Source organism: Emys orbicularis, chromosome 2 (genome assembly GCF_028017835.1).
Source record: "Emys orbicularis isolate rEmyOrb1 chromosome 2, rEmyOrb1.hap1, whole genome shotgun sequence".
Lineage (NCBI taxonomy): Eukaryota > Metazoa > Chordata > Testudines > Emydidae > Emys > Emys orbicularis.
Window position 1 is genome coordinate 270,028,687 of NC_088684.1, and position 19,470 is coordinate 270,048,156.

A 19,470-nucleotide genomic window follows, 5' to 3' on the forward strand; every position below is an offset into this window, starting at 1 on the left:
CCCATAGTACAAGAAGGAAATCTGTCACCCTGCTTGAAAAATTATTTGGTTACTTAAGATAAAGAAATAATCATTATACCAAACTGTGCGGTTTTGTGATGGAGAACTGTGGGTCAGCAAGAAGAGAGCCAAGGTCAACAAAATGAAAGCTTAAAGTGAACTCAGACCTAATTTCAGCAGTCAGTGGTGGAGGGAGGCCAAAGGAACAAAGTCTCTTCTGTGGTCCCCTTGAAAACACTTTATAAGATTCTGAATGAAAAAAACTCACTTGTTTTGAGCTAGTTCTAAAGAATATTCATTTTTATTTTTCAAAAGAGCACGAGTGTGGGATTTTTTGTGTGTTTTTTATGAGCATATCTGTAGCTGACAAAGTTACCTTCTTTGACATCATGCCATTGGATCCTGACCAAAATACTATGTCCAAGTCAACTAACAGGAAAATAGTAGGGATAAGCCTTTTTCTTTCTTTATTCTGCCAAACCACTGCCTCTTGCAATCAGGACTGATTACAAACACCCAATTAAGAAGCATTTGGAACATGATCTGAACACTAATCCTGTCTCTTGTTTTCTTTATACCTAATTATCAGCCTTAAGATGGGTATTAGAGCTTTAATTAGTAGACTTACTTTTGGAACGCCTGCAAAAGCTAACATATCTATATTATATACATAAACATATGTACCTATGTATACACACACGTGTGTGTGCGTAATATATATATATATATGTCCATATAATATATATGTATGTGTACATAATCTGTCTATATATGCGTGTGTGTATGCGTATCATGCGCTCACAGACAGACAAATAATTTAATTCTTTGGGAACACTACAAAAGAAACAAAATTGAATTTGGTTTTACATAAATCATATAAAGGACTGTATGTTGTAATTATCAAAAGTTATGATCAAATGTTGTAGCTTGGAACAAGTTATAATTAAGTAAACTAATTTCCATTAACACATGGGGTTTTGTTTTAATTAAATCAACATTGAGGGGGCAGAGGAGAAGTCAAATTAAAGAATGCAGACAACTTCATACGACTGTCTCTAATACAACGTGTTTCAGTTTATAAAAGACCCTGACTCTGTGCTCTGTCTTTTTATAACTGACCTTGACATCACTGAGAGCTATGCACATATGAAGGCCGGAGGATCAGGACCTAAGGACTCCATGTTACACCCTTCTAACAGTGTTATTGGTTGAAAGGTGTCTGATTATAGCACTTCAACATACAATTTCCCCCACAGTTCATTTGAGTATATACAATACATTAATATTAACATCTACCTATATCAATATTATTATTGTATGTAATGCAGTAGCACATAGTGACCCCAATCAAAGTTTGAAGCCCCATTGTGTTGGCAATGTACATACCTTGAGTGAAAAGATGGGCTCTGCTCCAAAGAAATTACAAATAATAAGAAATGAAAGGAGGATATTTGTCAAGCTAGGACCCACTAGTGAAGTGACACGCAACCAATATTTTGTCACGATTTCACTAATACTTTTGAAAAAGCTCAAAACCAAACAACAATACTCTGCAGAAGAAACACTTCAATAGTCTGACAATAGAAACTATTCACAACAGTTTAGATGAGTAACAAAAAAAGCCTGGCTATTACATCAAATAATCAGCAACACAATATAATTTCCAACTTCTTTCAATTTTGATTTAGTCTCTAAAGCTCATTAAAATTACCCTGAACTATCTTTAGAAACGTGTGTATGGTACTTGGCTGCAAGTACAAGCTGAGTCTATAAAACAAGAGCACATACTTTTGTATAGTCCTTATGATCCAGAGTGCATAATGAAATAAAAAAATATTACTTAGGAATAAAAGGCCCAGTCCTCAGTTGTGTCCAGGATCCACTGCAAAGATGACATTTGTGCTTCCCTGATCCTGGAGCAAGCTGGGGCCTCGTGCCACAGGTTAGAATAGCCTGAGGGGTGCTCTAAGCCAGTGATTCTCAAACTTATCTGATCACGCCCCCTTTCTTTGTGTCTGTAGTAGTTTACATCCCGCCCTCCTGCCACACGAGTACATATACCGATAAAAAAAAAATCAACATGCCACTCCGACTAAATATTAAAAACAGTAAGGCATGGATTCAAACAGAGCCATTTAAGTATCTAGTACAGGGATGGGCAAACTATGGCCTGAGGGCCGGATCCAGCCCGCCAACCATTTTAATCCAGCCCTTGAGCTCCCACTGGGGAACAGGGTCTGGGGCTTGCCCCGCTCCGGTGCTCCAGCCAGGGAGCAGAGTCGGGGGTCGCTCCACGAGGCTCCCGGAAGTAGCGGCATAGCCCAGCTCCAGCTCCTACACGTAGGGGCAGTTAGGGGGCTCCACTCTGTACGCTGCCCCCTCCCCAAGCGCCACCCCCGCAGCTCCCATTGGCCGCAGCTTGGGGAGGAGGCAGTGTGCAGAGCAGAGCCCCCTGGCTGCCCTTATGCGTAGGAGCTGGGCATGCCACTGCTTCCAGGAGCCGCTTGAGGTAAGCACTGCCCGGAGCCTGCACCCCTGAGCCTCTCCCCATGCCCCAACTCCATGCCCCAGCCCTGATCCCCTTCCACCCTCCAAACCCCTCGGTCCCAGCCTGCAGCATACTCCTGCACCCCAAACCCCTCATCCTCAGCCCCACCCCAGAGTCTGCACCCACAGCTGGATCCCTCACACACCCCCCGCTCTTCACTCCCGCACCCCAGCTCGGACCCCCCTCCCACACCCTGAACTCCTCATTTCTGGTCCCAGCCCAGAGCCCACACCCCCAACCAGAGCCCTCACCCCCTCCCACACCCCAACCACAATTTTGTCAGCATTCATGGCCTGCCATACAATTTCTATTCCCAGATGTGGCTCTTGGGCCAAAAAGTTTGCCCACCCCGGAACTGTATGTAGCTTTCCGGCCACCCAGCTCAGAAGGCAGCGCCGCCACCAGCAGGAGCACAGAAGTAAGGGTGGCATGGTATGGTATTGCCACCCTTACTTCTGTGCTGTTGCTGGTGGTGACGCTGCCTTCAAAGTTGGGCGCCCGGCTAGCAGCTGCCGCTCTTCACTGTGCCTTCTCATGCCCCCTGAATGCATTCCATGTCCCTCCTAGGGGTGTGCCCACAAGTTTGAGAACCTCTGCTCTAAGCTCAAAGCCAAGCTAGCATTGGCCACAGGAGGGCCAGCCTGTCTCCAGTTATTGCTAGAATGCAGCAGTACTTCCTTCAGGAATGCCCACAGCATACCCTGCACACTGTCTGTCTGGAGGGGGCTTCGGGACTGACCCCAGAAAGCTAAGTGTAGTATGTCCGATAGTATTCTTATAAAATAATTGGCAATGAAACAGTTAACAACACATTTTATTTACATAATTTTAAATAGTTGGCAGGGTTCTCTAAGCCTGCAGGTGGGTACTTTTTGTTTAGTCTAAATCAAAATAAATAAATACATACATACATAAATATGGACATTATTTAAGTGTCATTGTTAGGCTTCAGTGTTAATGCCCACTGAAATGATTGGGGGGCAGCTTGCATTTGTTTAGAGCCTGAATTTTGCTCCCACTGAAATCATTAGTAAAGCACTCATTATTGTAAATGAGAGCAGTAGCAGGCTCTTAAAACTATTGTTCCCATCTTTCTATCTACAGGCTCAGTGGCTTTGTCTATGTTAGGATTTTCAGCTGTGTCAGACAGTGATCAGATATGACTCCTCCATCCCCACTATCAACCAGTGCTGAGTTCGATTGTTCCTTTGCGTGTCCTTCTAGTCAACCCACCATTTGCTACAACTGGAGTTTCATTCACTTGACTCTGTCTACATCAGCAAGACAGCCAAGCTCAAAACCAGTTAAAAGAGGGTGCAAGGAACTTTTTTTGATACCCTTTGTCAAACCTGACTGAAATATCTAATATAGACACCGTTTATAGATCAGCTACACAAGATACATGTTCCATCTTTCTTCACAACCATAGAGAACAATGACTTAATTCTGCTCCTATAGAAATCAAAGGCAAAACTCCCATTGACGTTGATGAGTGCAGGATCAGACCCTACATACCTATGCCCAGATCTTATGTTGCACCTGGAGAGGGCATTGTACAGCCCTGGGGCTGGGGAGCATTGGGCCAGTGCCTCGGCACAACTTTGAGCAGCCTGAAGACTGCTGTAATTTGAGGAACTGCTGAACTATGAGGAACTTTTCTCATAGTCAGACAATGATGGGATACTCTGGCAGTGTCCTCTTTCCCCAGCCTCCCTGACTGCACAGGCAGCTGGTGTGTGTGTGTGTGTGATGCTGGAGTCACTACAGCAGCTCTATGCCACCCAAGGTTCCCCTTACACAAGAATAATCCTCAAGTGGCTGGATCCACTAGGTTTAAGGCAACTGTGCACTAGCTGGAATGGTACGAAGCAGACAACGAGAATAAGGGTCTGAGTTTAGACAAATGTGAATGAAAGCTTGAATTCTGCAGAAACTGATGGTGTCACTAAAGCAGTGCCAACATAGTGCCATACACTGAGTATTATCTTATTTTATCAACTGTGGGTTGTTATACCTGCGGGTTTACAACCAAATTACATTGACATTATTTAGAAATGGAAAGGATGGGTGGAATCCTGGCCCCATTGAAGTCACTGCAGTGTGGTAGGATTTCATCTGATATATCTAAATATCCATGTTTCTTCTCCAGGTCAAGGACTTTGAGGGGCTGTATTGACAAACAAACATATTTTTGCTATCTATCCTTGATTGCAATTTCTATATAATTTCTAATCTCAGCAGTGTAACTAATCCCTTATAAACCCAATTTAAAGAACAATTAACTATCAAATCTCTCCTTCTACAATTTGAATGTTTCCAAAATGAACAAATTTTCCATTTGAACTGAGCTGGCAACAGTACATACACACTCAGTAATTGCCAAACAAGGATGATAGTACTCTCTGCATATCTAAATTATACCAATAAAACAACTGTACTGCAGTAGTGTATCTATGTAAGTCTTGTAAAACCATACAGTTAAGTCTGACAACAAAGTTAATAATTTGTCAGTAAGGAAACCACTATTGGGCTTTTTTTATCCAGCTCTCCACCTTCCTCAAGCCCTTGTCTGCTGAAGCTTCATACTCATTTTCTTAATGTTTTTAACCTAGTGTCTGTGAAATTTTTATTGCTCCCTAGATGATGATATCTGATCTGAATGTAACCACATACCTCTTTGCTCAGCAGCATTTGTCACAAACCATTATAAATTATCATGCTGATAGTTTGCATTGCTGGGAAACCGGAAAAGTTCCATAAATTCAAAGTACTGTATCAGTGACATCCTTGTTTATTTCCAGATATAAAGTTTTACAAGATTCAAGATGGCTACATTTACACAGTAGGATACTTTAAGCAACACAAGACTTGTACATCCTAGCTAAGTGCTGAAAAGCATTTACAACATGCAACAAATATTCGAGCATTTTAGGTAATATTCAATCATATGTTTTGTCTCCTCCTTTTACTTCTAATTGTGTTCCTGTCTTCACAAACAGCGGCTATTTTCATTGCTTGTTTGTGAGAGGGCAAAATAATCAATAAGCACAAACTTGTATTCTTTTGAAACCTCCACCAGAATTTGGGTTTCATTCTTTCCTGAAGCAGGTATGTAGCTCCCATTAATGTTAAAAGGTATCATTATGTACATCTGTGAGGAGAATATACCCTTATACTATTATGAATGTACAGTTTATATTTTTAGGTTGCAAGACATGATTTTACACATCCTGTTGTGACAGTGTATTTCCAGACAGCTTGTTTGGTAATTCTGTCCTTAGGATATTTTTCATTAGAGCTGCTTAAATTGTGTGAAAGTACATTTACTTAATTACTATTGTATCTTTATTCCCCAATATGATGAAAGCTGAGCCCTTTGGGATTTCTCTGAAGAAACTTGAATTTTAGTTCTGCTTACTTGAAATTTAAAATAATACAACTTCCTCAAATAAAGTATATTCACAGTGATTACATAAATATCACATGACATACCATATGATCATTAGAAAACATTTGGGAAATATTCTTCAGTTAGAGCAAAACATAATTGCTAGCTATATTTATACCAGGCATGTAATGTGGAACTTCCAAAATCTTAAGACACAAAGATGCTCACTAAGAGTGCCACCAGTATAGCTAATATTTACAATTCTTGAGCCTAATTCTCCTTTCATTGACACTAGTTTTACATGGGTATAAGTTCACTGGCTTCAATGGATTTAATCTTGATTTACACCAATGTACATGAAAGATAGATTCATAGATTCTAGGACTGGAAGGGACCTCGAGAGGTCATCGAGTCCAGTCCCCTGCCCGCATGGCAGGACCAAATACTGTCTAGACCATCCCTGATAGACATTTATCTAACCTACTCTTAAATATCTCCAGAGATGGAGATTCCACAACCTCCCTAGGCAATTTATTCCAGTGTTTAACCACCCTGACAGTTAGGAACTTTTTCCTAATGTCCAACCTAGACCTCCCTTGCTGCAGTTTAAGCCCATTGCTTCTTGTTCTATCCTCAGAGGCTAAGGTGAACAAGTTTTCTCCCTCCTCCTTATGACACCCTTTTAGATACCTGAAAACTGGTATCATGTCCCCTCTCAGTCTTCTCTTTTCCAAGCTAAACAAACCCAATTCTTTCAGCCTTCCTTCATAGGTCATGTTCTCAAGACCTTTAATCATTCTTGTTGCTCTTCTCTGGATGAGATGCCTTGGCTCTCTTGTTGCGAATAAAGAATAACTGGACATACATCTAAAGGTCTTATTGTTTTTCTCCATGGGCTCAGTGAGATTTCCAGGTCCTCATCATTATTCTTTAGGGACCAAACTCTAGAAGTTCTTACTCAGTCCTCACTCAGGGAGAAACAAACAAACTAAACGTCTATTGACATAAGGAGTTCAGGATTTAGTCCAAGACAACATCTGCTCTTCTAGTCCAGTATAATTGTATCCAGGACCCCTTTTTTCCTTCCCAGACATTTTATTTCCCAATCTCTGGTTTTCTGTCTGCACGTCATATTAGCTGTTTATTAATTTCTATGGTTGCAACTTTAAGTAAACTAGAGACTAGTTTGAAATGCCACGTTTCTATATTACACACACAGCTGGCAAATAAATTGAAGATTATATTATGAAATCAAAATTTACTTAATTGCAAATAACCGTGTCATATGTTTTATTATGTTTGTTTATTGCTTTAACAAAGATCCGGTAACAGGAATATGAATTTCTTCAGCAGACAGTGAAATTTCAAACCAGACTGTTTCTTGATAGTTGCCTGTTGCTGAAATCATTGTTACATTAGTCAGCTAACATACAAACCTACTCACTCTCAAGTTAAATGGGACAGCCTTAAGTATAAGCAAACTTGTAGCTAGATAGTAAATAGTAGGTATCCTAAGGTTCTGCATTTAAGAGTTCACCAAATAACACTTGAACCATCATGGTCACTCCCCAAGAGTCCAATTCAAACCATTCTGCCTGCAAAGTTTCTGACCACCTGGGAACAGAACTTGCTACAGACAACTGTCAATAATAGGGAGGTCCTTTGGGAGGAAGAAATGATTCAAGGTGAGTTACTAAGAGGGGAGAAGAAGGGAGCAGGAAGTGATGGAATTGGGGAATTCAGCTCCTTCATTGTCTAAGGCCCCAATGCATCAAAGACCAGCTTGCATATTTAGTGCATCTCTACATAACAATGGCTATTTCTTATCTAAATAGTTATATACTGTACATCATTTACTGTTATATTAGACTGAGACAGTTTTAGAACCTTGGAATACATGTAATCTGCCAAGGAACACAAAAGGTTTTACCCTACAATATGTTCTATTTCCTTCTCTGATATCTACCTAAACTGCAGAAAAAAAAATTGATATCCAGATACAAACACCTCTAAAGATTAGCAACAAGCCTGTATACAGAAGGGAAATGGAACATAATGACATTTATAAAATATAGGCAAGTGGACCACTGCACATATATAACTGATTAAAGAGTTCTGAAGTGTGTTGCCTGCAGTAATAACCATATTCAGAAGCATAATCTTAACCGGAAACTAGAATTGGCTCTATCAACCTTCATGGAACTTGGAGGGAGGCGCACAGGTTGCTGGAGGGAAGAGTTTGGAGAAGGCACTAGGCAGTCAGTCCATGTACACATGGCTTGAATGCTAGCTGCAGTTGCAACACCTTTGTAAATAGGTGCTTTAATAAACGGCCAGTTTAGTTTTACAAACATGGAGCCTTCTTTTGTTATTACCCACACATGGTATGTGAAACATTGGCCTATGCTGGATTATGCAAAACACTGAAAATTTATGAAATGTAAACCAAACTACTACACTTGGTCACTAAACAAGTTAATTCTAAGTGAAATTAATATTCATGAAGTAACTAACTCAATTTGTTATTACAAAAATTGGAACCAAGAAGATGTGTATGATAAAAGTTAAGCACTTCAGTGTAAGCACTGTCTTTGAGTAATCATAACCTTCTCCTCCCCATTGCATGTCACCACCTCTCCTCAGATAATGCTACATTTAGGACCTGATCCTGAGAGATGCTGAAAAGTCCTGTGAGGTGCCGAGCACCTTCAACTCTCATTGTTTTCAAATTTAGTTTCTTAGCTGAGGGCACTCAATAACTTGCAGGATCAGCATCTGTGAGCAAGAACTGTGTCTTTTTTAATCTGTAAAAGGCCATGCACATTTCTGGAGCTGTATAAATAATGAATAATTAAAATGTGTTCTTGATGAAAGAAATGGTCCGAGTTTGTGGACTGACTGTAATGAAATGGGGCACAATCAAACTATGGGTCATCATGTGCAAACTACCTGCTTTTTGGTCACGGAGATGGGGGTGGAGAGTACTTTCTGCTGGGCTGTTCTCATGACTGCAGAGTGGGGAGTGGGTGAGCAAGGGGGAGGAAAGGGTGGAGCTTGACTCCACCCTACCGCCTCTCAGCCTACTGAATTGATGAAGTAGGGGAAGCATTCTAAGAGAGACCCGTAGGAGAAAACCAGAGAGGGGAATTGTGACTATCAGACAGCTATACACTGCCCCTTTCCAATGGGTCAGAGTAATCTCTCAGTCTAGACTAGATTGTTAAGAGAAGTCAGTGCTTTGAGAAAATGTACACCTCTCACCAGATTGTTTGGAGCAGTTAACTAACATGAAGGAGAGAATTATTTTATGGTACTTATTTTTAAAATAAAAACATGGAACTAATGTGTTTCATATTGTGGTAAAAATCCCCCATCCTGTTCACATTCCCATAAAATGTATTATAAAGCCACACTAAGGTATGGCTTCTCTCATCACATATAAGTAATTCAAATGTAATTTTAAAATAGTAGAAAATTATAACATTTTCCCCCTAATAATACTCCTACTAATCCACTTTTACTGTGTATGGTTCTCAAAGAACTTTAGTAGTTGACTGTTTCGGAAAAGTACAAATCAAAGCTCCATCCACTGGCTCACATACACACCACCACCACTAAATGACTGCAAATACTGAGGAAAGAGTTTCAACAGGAAAAACAATTATTGGGCCTCTGTATCCAGGAAAAGCAGACAGAAGGATTACAAGGTTAAATCAAAGATAATCTTGCTGGTTTTTGAGGTTTAGGAAGCACAAAACCTAACTTTAGCATCTTGGCACTAACATATTATCTGGTCCAGATTCAAATCCCTGATGGATTCATTTTACACACTATCTTGGACACAGCTGTTATTTCCCATGTAGACATCAGGACAATATGATCATTATTATCCACTAGATGGTGCTCTGGCGCCCTTTACTGACGGTCTCACTTACTTGCAGTCTCTGTCCTCCAAATCAAAGTGAGGGTTGAAGTTGATCATAATTCTCTGGTATGGTTCAGGAGCCTGAATCAGCCATTCACATTTTTGGCTTGGATGATAGGAATTAGGATAGCCAGGAGAAGTAAGGTACCCAGGGTTTACAATTTTTATATTATCACCGCATTTATCTGCAATGAAAACAAAAATTTCCTGTTCAGTTTATCGGCTCCAATCAATCACAAATCTTCAAGTACAGCTGAATGAGTCAATGTGATTAAAATGTTGTGTTTTCTACATTTTCCTTTAGCAAACTTTTATTGCATTCTACGCGTTTAAAGTAATCTCTTACCGATCACATTTTCTGTAGGAAAGAATATAATGCAAAATTTGGATGTACACCAGTTGTTGCTTCCAGGGCTAATCTGTACAAATGGTGGCTCTAATTTTGAGAGGCCAAGTTTCAAAACTGTTTCTCTACAAAGGTTCCCTTCACAAATAAAACCCTCACAGCATTAAAACATTGCATCCTCACAATTCATGTTAACACTGGCTCCGAGGGGTTTCATTTAGATTTATCTCAGAGACGTGTAATCTTATTAAGGAACAAGTTTTAAGTGGAGAGTGACTAAAAAGATGCTGTCTGACCCCCTGCACAGCTATTCTGATGATAAGCCTGGTCTGTGTCATTGGCCATAGGGGAGTTGTCTTCATAGACCCCTGCTCGCTTAAAGCAAAGCCTTCTTTTGTTTTATCAGTCCATAAATCTAAGCAATTTGAAGTTATCTGTGCTCCTTAGATGCAGACTAACAGAGAACAAAGTGCATTTAGTGAAGCAGAAATGATTCAGTATTACTCCTTTAAGGAAGTTTGTTCATGCTTGGAGACCAGATCAAAGAAATGGAGCAGAAACAACCCTCCCTTCCTCCTTCCCCCCCCCCCCCAAAAAACAAGACCCAGGTTTATTTCTAATTGCAAAATAGTTGAAGTTACCACAGTCACCAAGTGCAAGTATGAAATATAGTGGCTGCATCTTGCTCCTTTGGCAAACTATGTTAGGATTACACATTTTAAGGTGTATTGGAAGAACAGAGAGGTAAGTAATCCAACCTGTAAGGTCATTTGATTCATTATTCAGTGTAGATTTGCATTGTGGCTTTTTATTATTATGGATTTTTTACCATAGATCTTCAGCTAAAGAAACTTTCCCTCACATACTGATATGCAATTTTCAGCAATAAAGTATGAGAATAAACTACAGAAGGAAAGCATATATGCACTAATAAATATAAATCTATATATCACTATTTCTCAATAATGGTATATACAGCTTGTAATACTGTATCTCATAGATTCCCTGTGGAAGGAAAATGTCATTCTTTGCTCTCAGCATGAATTTATAAATGTACAGAATTTTATTACAGGAAAACCAGGTCAAATGGAAATGAAAGATGAAGTGCATATAAAAAATGCATAAAGCTACAAGCATTATAGAAATCATTTGCCATACATTAGAAAGGAAGGAGACGACATATATGATATTGTTTGTTCAAAGGCAAGATATTTCTAACCATATTGCTTGGGTTGGCCCTAGCCTGTTATTTGTTTCTGTTTTTGCTTTCTAAAACAAATTGTTTATCTTTGCCAGGAACAAAAAAGTGTTGCAACCAAGAGCTCAAAATCTGCAGCTACTGATCTCTGTGATTCGCCTGTCTGTGGTTCCAAAGGAACCTAGCATTATTTCCAATGTGTAGCAGACTTGGGAAGTGATCCTGTCTTATTAAGTCCACTACGGCTCTGTGCAAACAACATGGCAGAATCTGGCATCCGTTCAGTGAGTGAAATAAAACAGTGCTGTTTCTAGTCACTTGACAGAGTCACTTCAGAAGACGTTGAGGCGGACTCACTACCACCAGTGCTGTTTAATCTGCGACTTCTGGGAAAGTGACAGTATAATAAGATAATGTGGACTGCTAGACTCCCTGGGTCTGTGAAATCTCTCCAACACTTAATTAAGAAGGGCAGTTTTCTGATGACTTTGGACTATTAGTTCTAAATAAGGTTAATGAATTAATTTAGTAGACACTAATATTGGACGGAGGTGGACATTGGCATTAGCAGGTCTGGTAAGTTACAGAAGAGGTTAATGGCCTTGGTGACTCCAGTAGGGCTATTATGTCTATACCTACACAGACAGCCTGCTTCTCAGACAGTTTCTTCATCAACAGCCCTCCCTATTTCTGCTCTGTATTTAAAGGAAGAATATTATCAGTAATATTGCAATGTCACCTCTACACCTCATTTCATTTAGTCCTATACGCTTTGGTTCAACCCCCATTATTTTATCACTTCTGCTACTGCTCCAAAGTGATGCAGAAATATGGAGCAGTCATTTTATATTTACAAATAATGGCTTCAGACAGAAGGAGGAGGTTATTGTCACTCCCCACCTCCTTACCTACAGCTCACAAGGGTTAGACCAGGCTGGATCTCACTACAGATTCACAACCTAAGACTGGCACATGCTTTCTTTCTTAATGTGTTTGCTTCTGTGTCAGATCACTGGAGGAGGAATCTCTGGCTTATTAAATTAGGCAGCCTCCTCAAAATTTATTGCAAAGAGATTAACTTTCATCATAAAAATGTGATTTACATTCCTCTCCGTGCAGGACACTCCACTTGTGATCTCTTATTAAAACAATATACCACTGCAAGTGGAGGATGCTCTCTTCTTTTAATTACTTTGATTGAAAGCCTAGTCAGGCAAAAGTAAATATTTGATAATTAGTTAATAATAATTGCTCAGGATTTGCTGGGAAAGGAAAATTCACAGGAGTTCTTTCATGTCTGCTACTTAAATGTCAAACAATCCTACAATTAGACCATCTTTAAAAGTGCATAATTCAGGGAAATACTCAGTGTGCCGAGGCATTGTTCAAAGAACGAAGAGCTGGTTGTTTTTAATTAGCTGTGTTTTCAAGTGTTGCCTGAAAGTAAATTAGATATAAAAGTCATTGTTATGGGATTTCTCTATTAGAACTTAGTCCCAAGCCCTTGCAAGCCTACAGATTCCTCTATAGACACTATTCAAGTTCCATGAGAACTCCAGACTTTTGCAACAAATAGGTTATGTCTTACTTGACCAGGCTACCTGCCAGGTATCTACAACTACACAAGATGATATTTTGAATATCTACCCCCACAAAAGCCTTGCCTTTAAGGTGCTCTTATCTTGCAGATTTTAAGAGTCTTATTTAATTGCCAATGAGAGGAAACATTATTACGATAATTGGCTTCCCTAATCTTGTGAAAGCGAGCAGCCCTCGTTTATATAACAACCGAAAGGAGATTGAAAATAAAGTTGAAAGCAGTGTGATGATTATGTGACACTGTAGTGCAGATCGGGGATTTTTACTGAAAAGTTCCCCTCATCCTAGTAATCAGGTTGGTCTTCCTTCCACTGCAAAACATTTCTCCTTGTTTGATTGTTATTAGAACTCACGAATGGGCCCTACATCTGAAAATATTATCTGAATAACTTGAAATCAGTTGTCTTCTCTGTCACTTACCGCTCCTCAAAGCCCTGGCTAGGGTGAAGGTGAGGGCTGCACAGTGCAGGAGAAGTCCCCAATCCATCCTCCTTTCTGATTGTAGAAGAAGGAGAGAGAGAGAAAAAAAACACCCCTCACAGCTCTTAAATCCTGCGCCTGGAGTTAGGGGCAGAACGCTAGGTCCGCAGCAGCAGCTGAGTCCCGGTGGCAGAGAGAGACGCTTCTTTTTGTGTGTGTCTCAAGTCGCCTGCATCCCGTCAGTTAGCTCCGGTTTCCTCTCCCTTTTGCCACACTCGCTCATTTTCCAGGCGTCGCTGCCCCTGCCATTTCCAAAGAGGCTAGAAAGCCAACTGACAACAAAAAACAAAAATCCTGGCGGATTCTGGAACCCCCCCGGAAGATTTCTCCAAAGGAGGGAGGTGGTCTGCGGAGAGGAGAGAGAAATGATGAGCAGAGAGAGACAGGAGTTTTGCAAACTGCGTCCCCCCCTTCCCCAGACCAGCTCGCCTGTAACTCAGCCACACACAGAAGTTTCCCCCTTTGTATGTGCGCTCCAGCAGCCCCGGTGTGTCAGTGCCTGAGACTAACCTGCTCTGTAGGGGGAGAGCGCGGGGCACCACGGCTGGCTACCGCCGGGCACCTGCAAACGGGACAGTGCTGCTGCCGGGCGGGTGAGCGGCTCTGACGGGCAGCCAGGCGGAGGATGGGGATCGTGGGGAAGTGTGAAGCGCCGGGCGGCTCCTTCCTGCAGCCTGAGGAGGAGAAGCGCAACTCAGTGGCAATAAGAGAAGCAGAGGAGCCGCCGTCAACATAGCCCCAGTCCCCTCCCCCTCCCCGCCCTCCTCCTCCTCAGGCCCCCAAGACATCGGCAGAAAGGAAGGAACAACACACAAACAAAACAGGCTGGGGCCCTGAACTTCAGCGGGGGGCTGGGAGCCACTGCAAGAGGCGGCTGGGAGGAGAGGGGCCGCCCCTTTCCCAATGGGGACGGCAAGTCGGGGGGCCAGGTAAAGCCAAGTGAAACTGACAAGGCGTGCGGTGCCCATGTGCAGCGGGACAGAGCCGGCAGCAACGGCGCGGTCATTAGGCAGCAGACTCCAGCGCAGCCCCCCCCGGCCAGCAGCCACTGCCGTCTGCCCACCGGGCACTACCCATCACCTCGTCCCGTCACCTCCCATTCACAGCACGGCGTGTCCGGTGCTCACACCCAGCATGGCTCAGTGCCCAGCGTGTCCGTGAGCCACCATCCGCACGCCGGGTCTCCCTCCCCTCCCTACCCCGCGCCCCTGGCTCCAGCCTCTCCACAACCAGGCTCCTCTCCCAACCGGGCTTATTGTCCACTATGGCCACTCTCCAGCCTCCGTGCTCGCTGCCTACCATCCACCATGCACCGTCCAGTGCTTCCACCATCACTGCCCCCATCCTTCACTGTGCAATGTGCCCATAATCCCCACTATTCACTGCCCACCATCCACCATGCACCCTCCAGTGCATTCACCATCACTGCACCCATCCTTCACTGTGCAATGTGCCCACCATCCACTGCTTCCACCATCACTGCTCCCATCCTTCACTGTGCAATGTGCCCATAATCCCCACTATTCACTGCCCACCATTCACCATGCACCCTCCAGTGCATTCACCATCACTGCACCCATCCTTTACTGTGCAATGTGCCCACCATCCACTGCCCACCATCCAGTGTATCCACCATCACTGCCCCCATCCTTCATTGTGTAATGTGCTGCTCACCATTGTCCATTACTCACTGCCCACCATTGGCCAAGCCCAGCGCAGTATGTTCGGTCTCTAGCCCCGTCATGCACCACTCAGTGGGTCTCCCCTCCCTCATCCCTCCCTGTCCAGTTGTGTTCAGTATCCACAGCCCAACATCGCCGGTGTCCGCTATGATCCGTCCATTCACCCCTAGTCCCACAGCCTCCGCTTTTCACTCCCACTCTTCTCCTCCCTCCCGCTCTCCGCCCGGGCGAGCCTGCCAGCCAGGCAGTGTGTCGCCACAAGGGCAGGTACACGCGGGGCATCAGGCTCCCGGAGCCGCACGAGAGGCTCCCCGGGGCGGGGGATGGCACTTGGGGACTCGTGTCCAGCTCCCGGCTCCGCTCGGAGACGCTCGGGGGCAGGGTGACCCCGCGCGCCCGGGGCTGGGGGAAGCTGCTCGCGGGCACCTCCGGCGGGGGCAGGGGACGCCAGGCAGCCCGGCGCCTCCCGCGGAGCTCGCCGGCCCCTCGCTACCCCGCCGCCCCAGGCAGGCGGGAAGGGAGCCGCCACCGGCGGCGTCTCGCGCGGGGGGCAAGAAAAGACCCCTGGAGGAGCCAGGACCCACCCAGTGCCCCCGAAGGAGCGCAGCGCACGGGTCTGGGAGAGCCCCGCCGAGCCCCGCCTGGCCGGGCTGGGGGGCGCAGCGCGAGAGTCCCTTTCCGCCGGGTCAGCCGGAGCTCATGGAGGTGGGGGAGCGACTCCCCGCACCTGGCGCAAACCCTCCGCTTCCTCTGCCCCGCTTCTCCCGGCGCTTTCCTCCCCCCCCCTTCTACTCACTGCGCTTCCGTCCTGCTTCCCGCTCCCTGCCGTCCCTCCCATTGCTCCCCTCTCCCCCCAGCTCCTGCTCCCCTTCCCCTCCTCTCTCCCCCCAGCTCCCGCTCCCCTTCCCCTTCCCCTCCTCTCTCCCCCCAGCTCCTGCTCCTGCTCTCCTTCCCCTTCCCCTCCCCCTCCTCTCTCCCCCAGCTCCTGCTCTCCTTCCCCTTCCCTCTCCTCCCCCTTCATCCCAGCTCCCACTCCCCTTTCCCTTCCCTTCCTATCTCCCCCAGCTACTGCTCCCCTTCCCCTCCTCTCTCCCCCCAGCTCCCGCTCCCCTTCTCCTTCCCTTCCTCTCTCCCTCCAGCTCCTGCTCCCCTTCCCCTTCCCCTCCTCTCTCCCTCAGCTCCTGCTCTCCTTCCCCTTCCCTCTCCTCCCCCTTCATCCCAGCTCCCACTCCCCTTTCCCTTCCCTTCCTCTCTCCCCCCAGCTCCTGCTCCCCTTCTCCTTCCCCTCTCCCTCCAGCTCCTGCTCTCCTTCCCCTCCCCTCTCTACTTCATCTCCTGCTCCCCTTCCTTCCCACTCCTCCCCTCTCCACCTCAGCACCAAATCCCCTTCCCCTCCCACTCCTCCCCTCTCCCCCAAGCTCACTTTCCCCTTCCCCTCCCACTCCTCCCCTCCCCTCTCCCCCAAGCTCCCTCTTCTTTTCCCCTCCCACTCCTCCCCTCTCCCCCCAGCTCCTCCTCCCCCTCCTCCCTTCTCCTGCTCCCCTTCTCATCACCTGAGTTCCCCTGGCTCTCCCTCCCCACCACTCCTCACCTCTCTACCAGCCCTTCTGGCCCTCCCTCCACATCCTATTGCCTCTCCTCTTTGCTCTCCATCCAGACTATCACTTCCTTCCCACCCTACCCTTTCCTAGCTTTCCTAATGCACCCCAACCTCACAATCGCCTTTCCCCACCCCATAATAAGGGGCTTGAGGGGCAGTACAGTTATCAAGCCGATAAGCAAACCCCCTTTTGCCAACACCTGGGAACATGCATAGGCTAACACACCTCAGGGAGAGATGTTCAGGAGTCTGGCACCACTGCTGGCAGCAGATCCTTTCCTTTTCTTTCACTGTTTTGTGCTGTCCAGCTACTGGGACTATCTCTACCCCACCCCATTGGTCTGCCTTGCACAGTGCCCCAGTTCCCATTGAGTAATCACCTGTCTGAAACTTGCTGCTTCCTTCATGCAGAGCACATTCAGGTCCCTCTTTAGTCAGTGGAAATGCTTTAAAAGCTCTGCCAAGCTGGGTCTGCACTGGGAAAATGACTTGTGGCTGAGGATGTATGTCAAGCACGTGTTCCTTCCCACAATAGAATTTGAAAACTGTTTGTTACTAGTGTAGTGTAGGGCCAGACTCTGTTTTCAAAAAGCTTGTCAGGGATCTCATTCCACAAGGTGTTTCTTTAAAGGATGCTGTGATTGCAAGTTTGGCCCTGTTGAGAGCCAGGGTCATATTCCTAGGGTAACCAGAGAATAAATCCCTACCCACTCTAAAGATACATTTGAACTATATCTCAGACACTGTTGTGAGAGTCTGCAGGCACACACAGAGTAGTTACAAATGTGTTACATCTGTGTTCAGAAACCATATGCAGGTTCAGCCTTCTCTGTTCCTTTGTCTCCACACTTGGGCCTAAGCCCTGGACTCACTCTCAGTTGAGATCCCTCTTTTGCCTTTCTGAGCAGATTTTCCAGCCCTATTCAAGCCTTGATTTCAGGTAAATTTATCCCCAGTCTGCAGATTTAGATCAGATTCTATCTGTCTCAGAGTGTGAACTCCACGGTAGTACCAATAGGATCACACATCCTCATTCTGTTCCTTGATGCCAGTTCTGTCATGTTCTGAACTCGGTATCTTGTCTGTATGCTCCAATCTCCTCAGTTCTTACTCATGCCAATGTCTGCAGACAGACTATGGTTCCTGGCTCAAGATTAGGCCTGCAGGCACTTCAGACTGAGATCTGGGTTTAGTTTTAGCCTTGCCTCACTTCCCCTTCTTCAATTACTCTCTGGACCCAACATATATGGTACTTATGCATTTACTCGATAGAGTGTGATGTATATTTAGTGGATAGCACGTTAAGTACTGCATTTTTTTCTCTTAGTGACATTCCAGTAGCATGGGAGATAGGTTAACAACATCGCTCTGAATATTAAAACTCAGATGCTGATATTACAGCCAGTGAGTTGGTGTTGTCCTTAAAACAACTGCTGGGTTGGTCCTGTGAGAGAGACTGTAACTTTTTTAGAAGTGTATCTATTTTTGCTAGTAAATTACATATTTAAGGTAGGTTGTTTGCATTTTTAATATATTTATATTTAAAACAGCCTCGGAAGCTGATTTTAGCTTTATTTTCACTTATTGAGCAGACACCCAGAAAATAAATATATTTAAAAGTTATACTTATCTGAAAATCTTGGCTCTCTTCCTTTAGGATTTGTGATGTTCTATCATGTAGTCTTTATGAAGCTGAAGAGAGAATAAATCCATTCTCAACTGCGCTATACAAGGATGCTCCAAACAAAAACCCATCTGTTTTTTGTGTTTGTTTTCCTATCAGTTTTGCAAGTTCTCTTTTTTTATTTGTGTTATTCCAGACTTATTATACTATTATGTATTAACTTGTATATTCTAAAATAAATATAATTCTTTGAACTAAAAATAAAATGTATAAGTACAGAGCAAAATATATACGCCCCATTGGTGGAGGTGATAAATTGCAAATCCCAGTTATTAAGGTTGCTTTCACCACCTTACCTGCCCTGTACCCACTAATCCATATCCCAGGATTTATTCCACCATTCTCCCACATGGAGAGATGTGTGCACTAGGACTGTAGAGACAATTTAGCTACAAGGCAGAAGTGACCTCTGCTGTTGCTACGAGGCCTATAAAGCAGGATTCCTATCTATCTTCAGCACTGAACCAAGACTCTCGAGTTAGATAATGGGCATAAGAGTTCTGCTATAGTATTTTGAGTGCATATAATACAGTGTTACAGACTGGTGCACCAATAGCCTTTTTTCTAACTGTCTTTCTGTCTCTCTCTTGCAGACACCCACATATACACTTCCACCCATGTGAGAGCTGCGTTCAAATGACTGATATGTGAAACCATTCTGTCTATGGCTCATGTATATTTATCTGAACATGTTTAATCTTTAATCATCTAAATATACTGGCATCAAATGAAACATTCAGAAGCCTATAATCCGTAATTCACTTTTCACATTTTAGTTAGAATAGTTCCTGATCCTGCAAATGCTTACATATGTGCTTCACCTTACATCTTCAAATCAATAATGTGATTTTATAGTAGGAATGGACTAGAGCAAGAAAGTCTGGATCTGAATCTAGTCCATGCCAACATTCATGAGGTGTCTAGATCTGGGTTTTTGGTTCAGGCCCATCACTGCTTTGAAATTTGAAATTTGATTTAGTGTCTAATAATACTTTGTTGAAGAGTGCCAGCATTTCCATT

The 19,470-nt window shown here is 44.1% G+C and overlaps 1 protein-coding gene across 2 annotated transcripts in view; it reads right to left on the bottom strand.

The window, feature by feature from the left end:
- NRP1 (neuropilin 1) overlaps window positions 1-14,182 on the bottom strand; it is a 142,677-nt gene extending 128,495 nt beyond the window's left edge. For both annotated transcript variants that reach the window (XM_065398538.1, XM_065398537.1), the window contains exons 1-3: window positions 13,995-14,182; window positions 13,425-13,830; window positions 9,872-10,046 (exon numbers count right to left, since the gene is read on the bottom strand). In XM_065398538.1, the coding sequence (XP_065254610.1) occupies window positions 9,872-10,046; window positions 13,425-13,491 (242 nt within the window). In that variant the 5' untranslated portion in view covers window positions 13,492-13,830; window positions 13,995-14,182. The remainder of the gene's footprint in view (window positions 1-9,871; window positions 10,047-13,424; window positions 13,831-13,994) is intronic.
- Window positions 14,183-19,470: the final 5,288 nt, after the last annotated feature.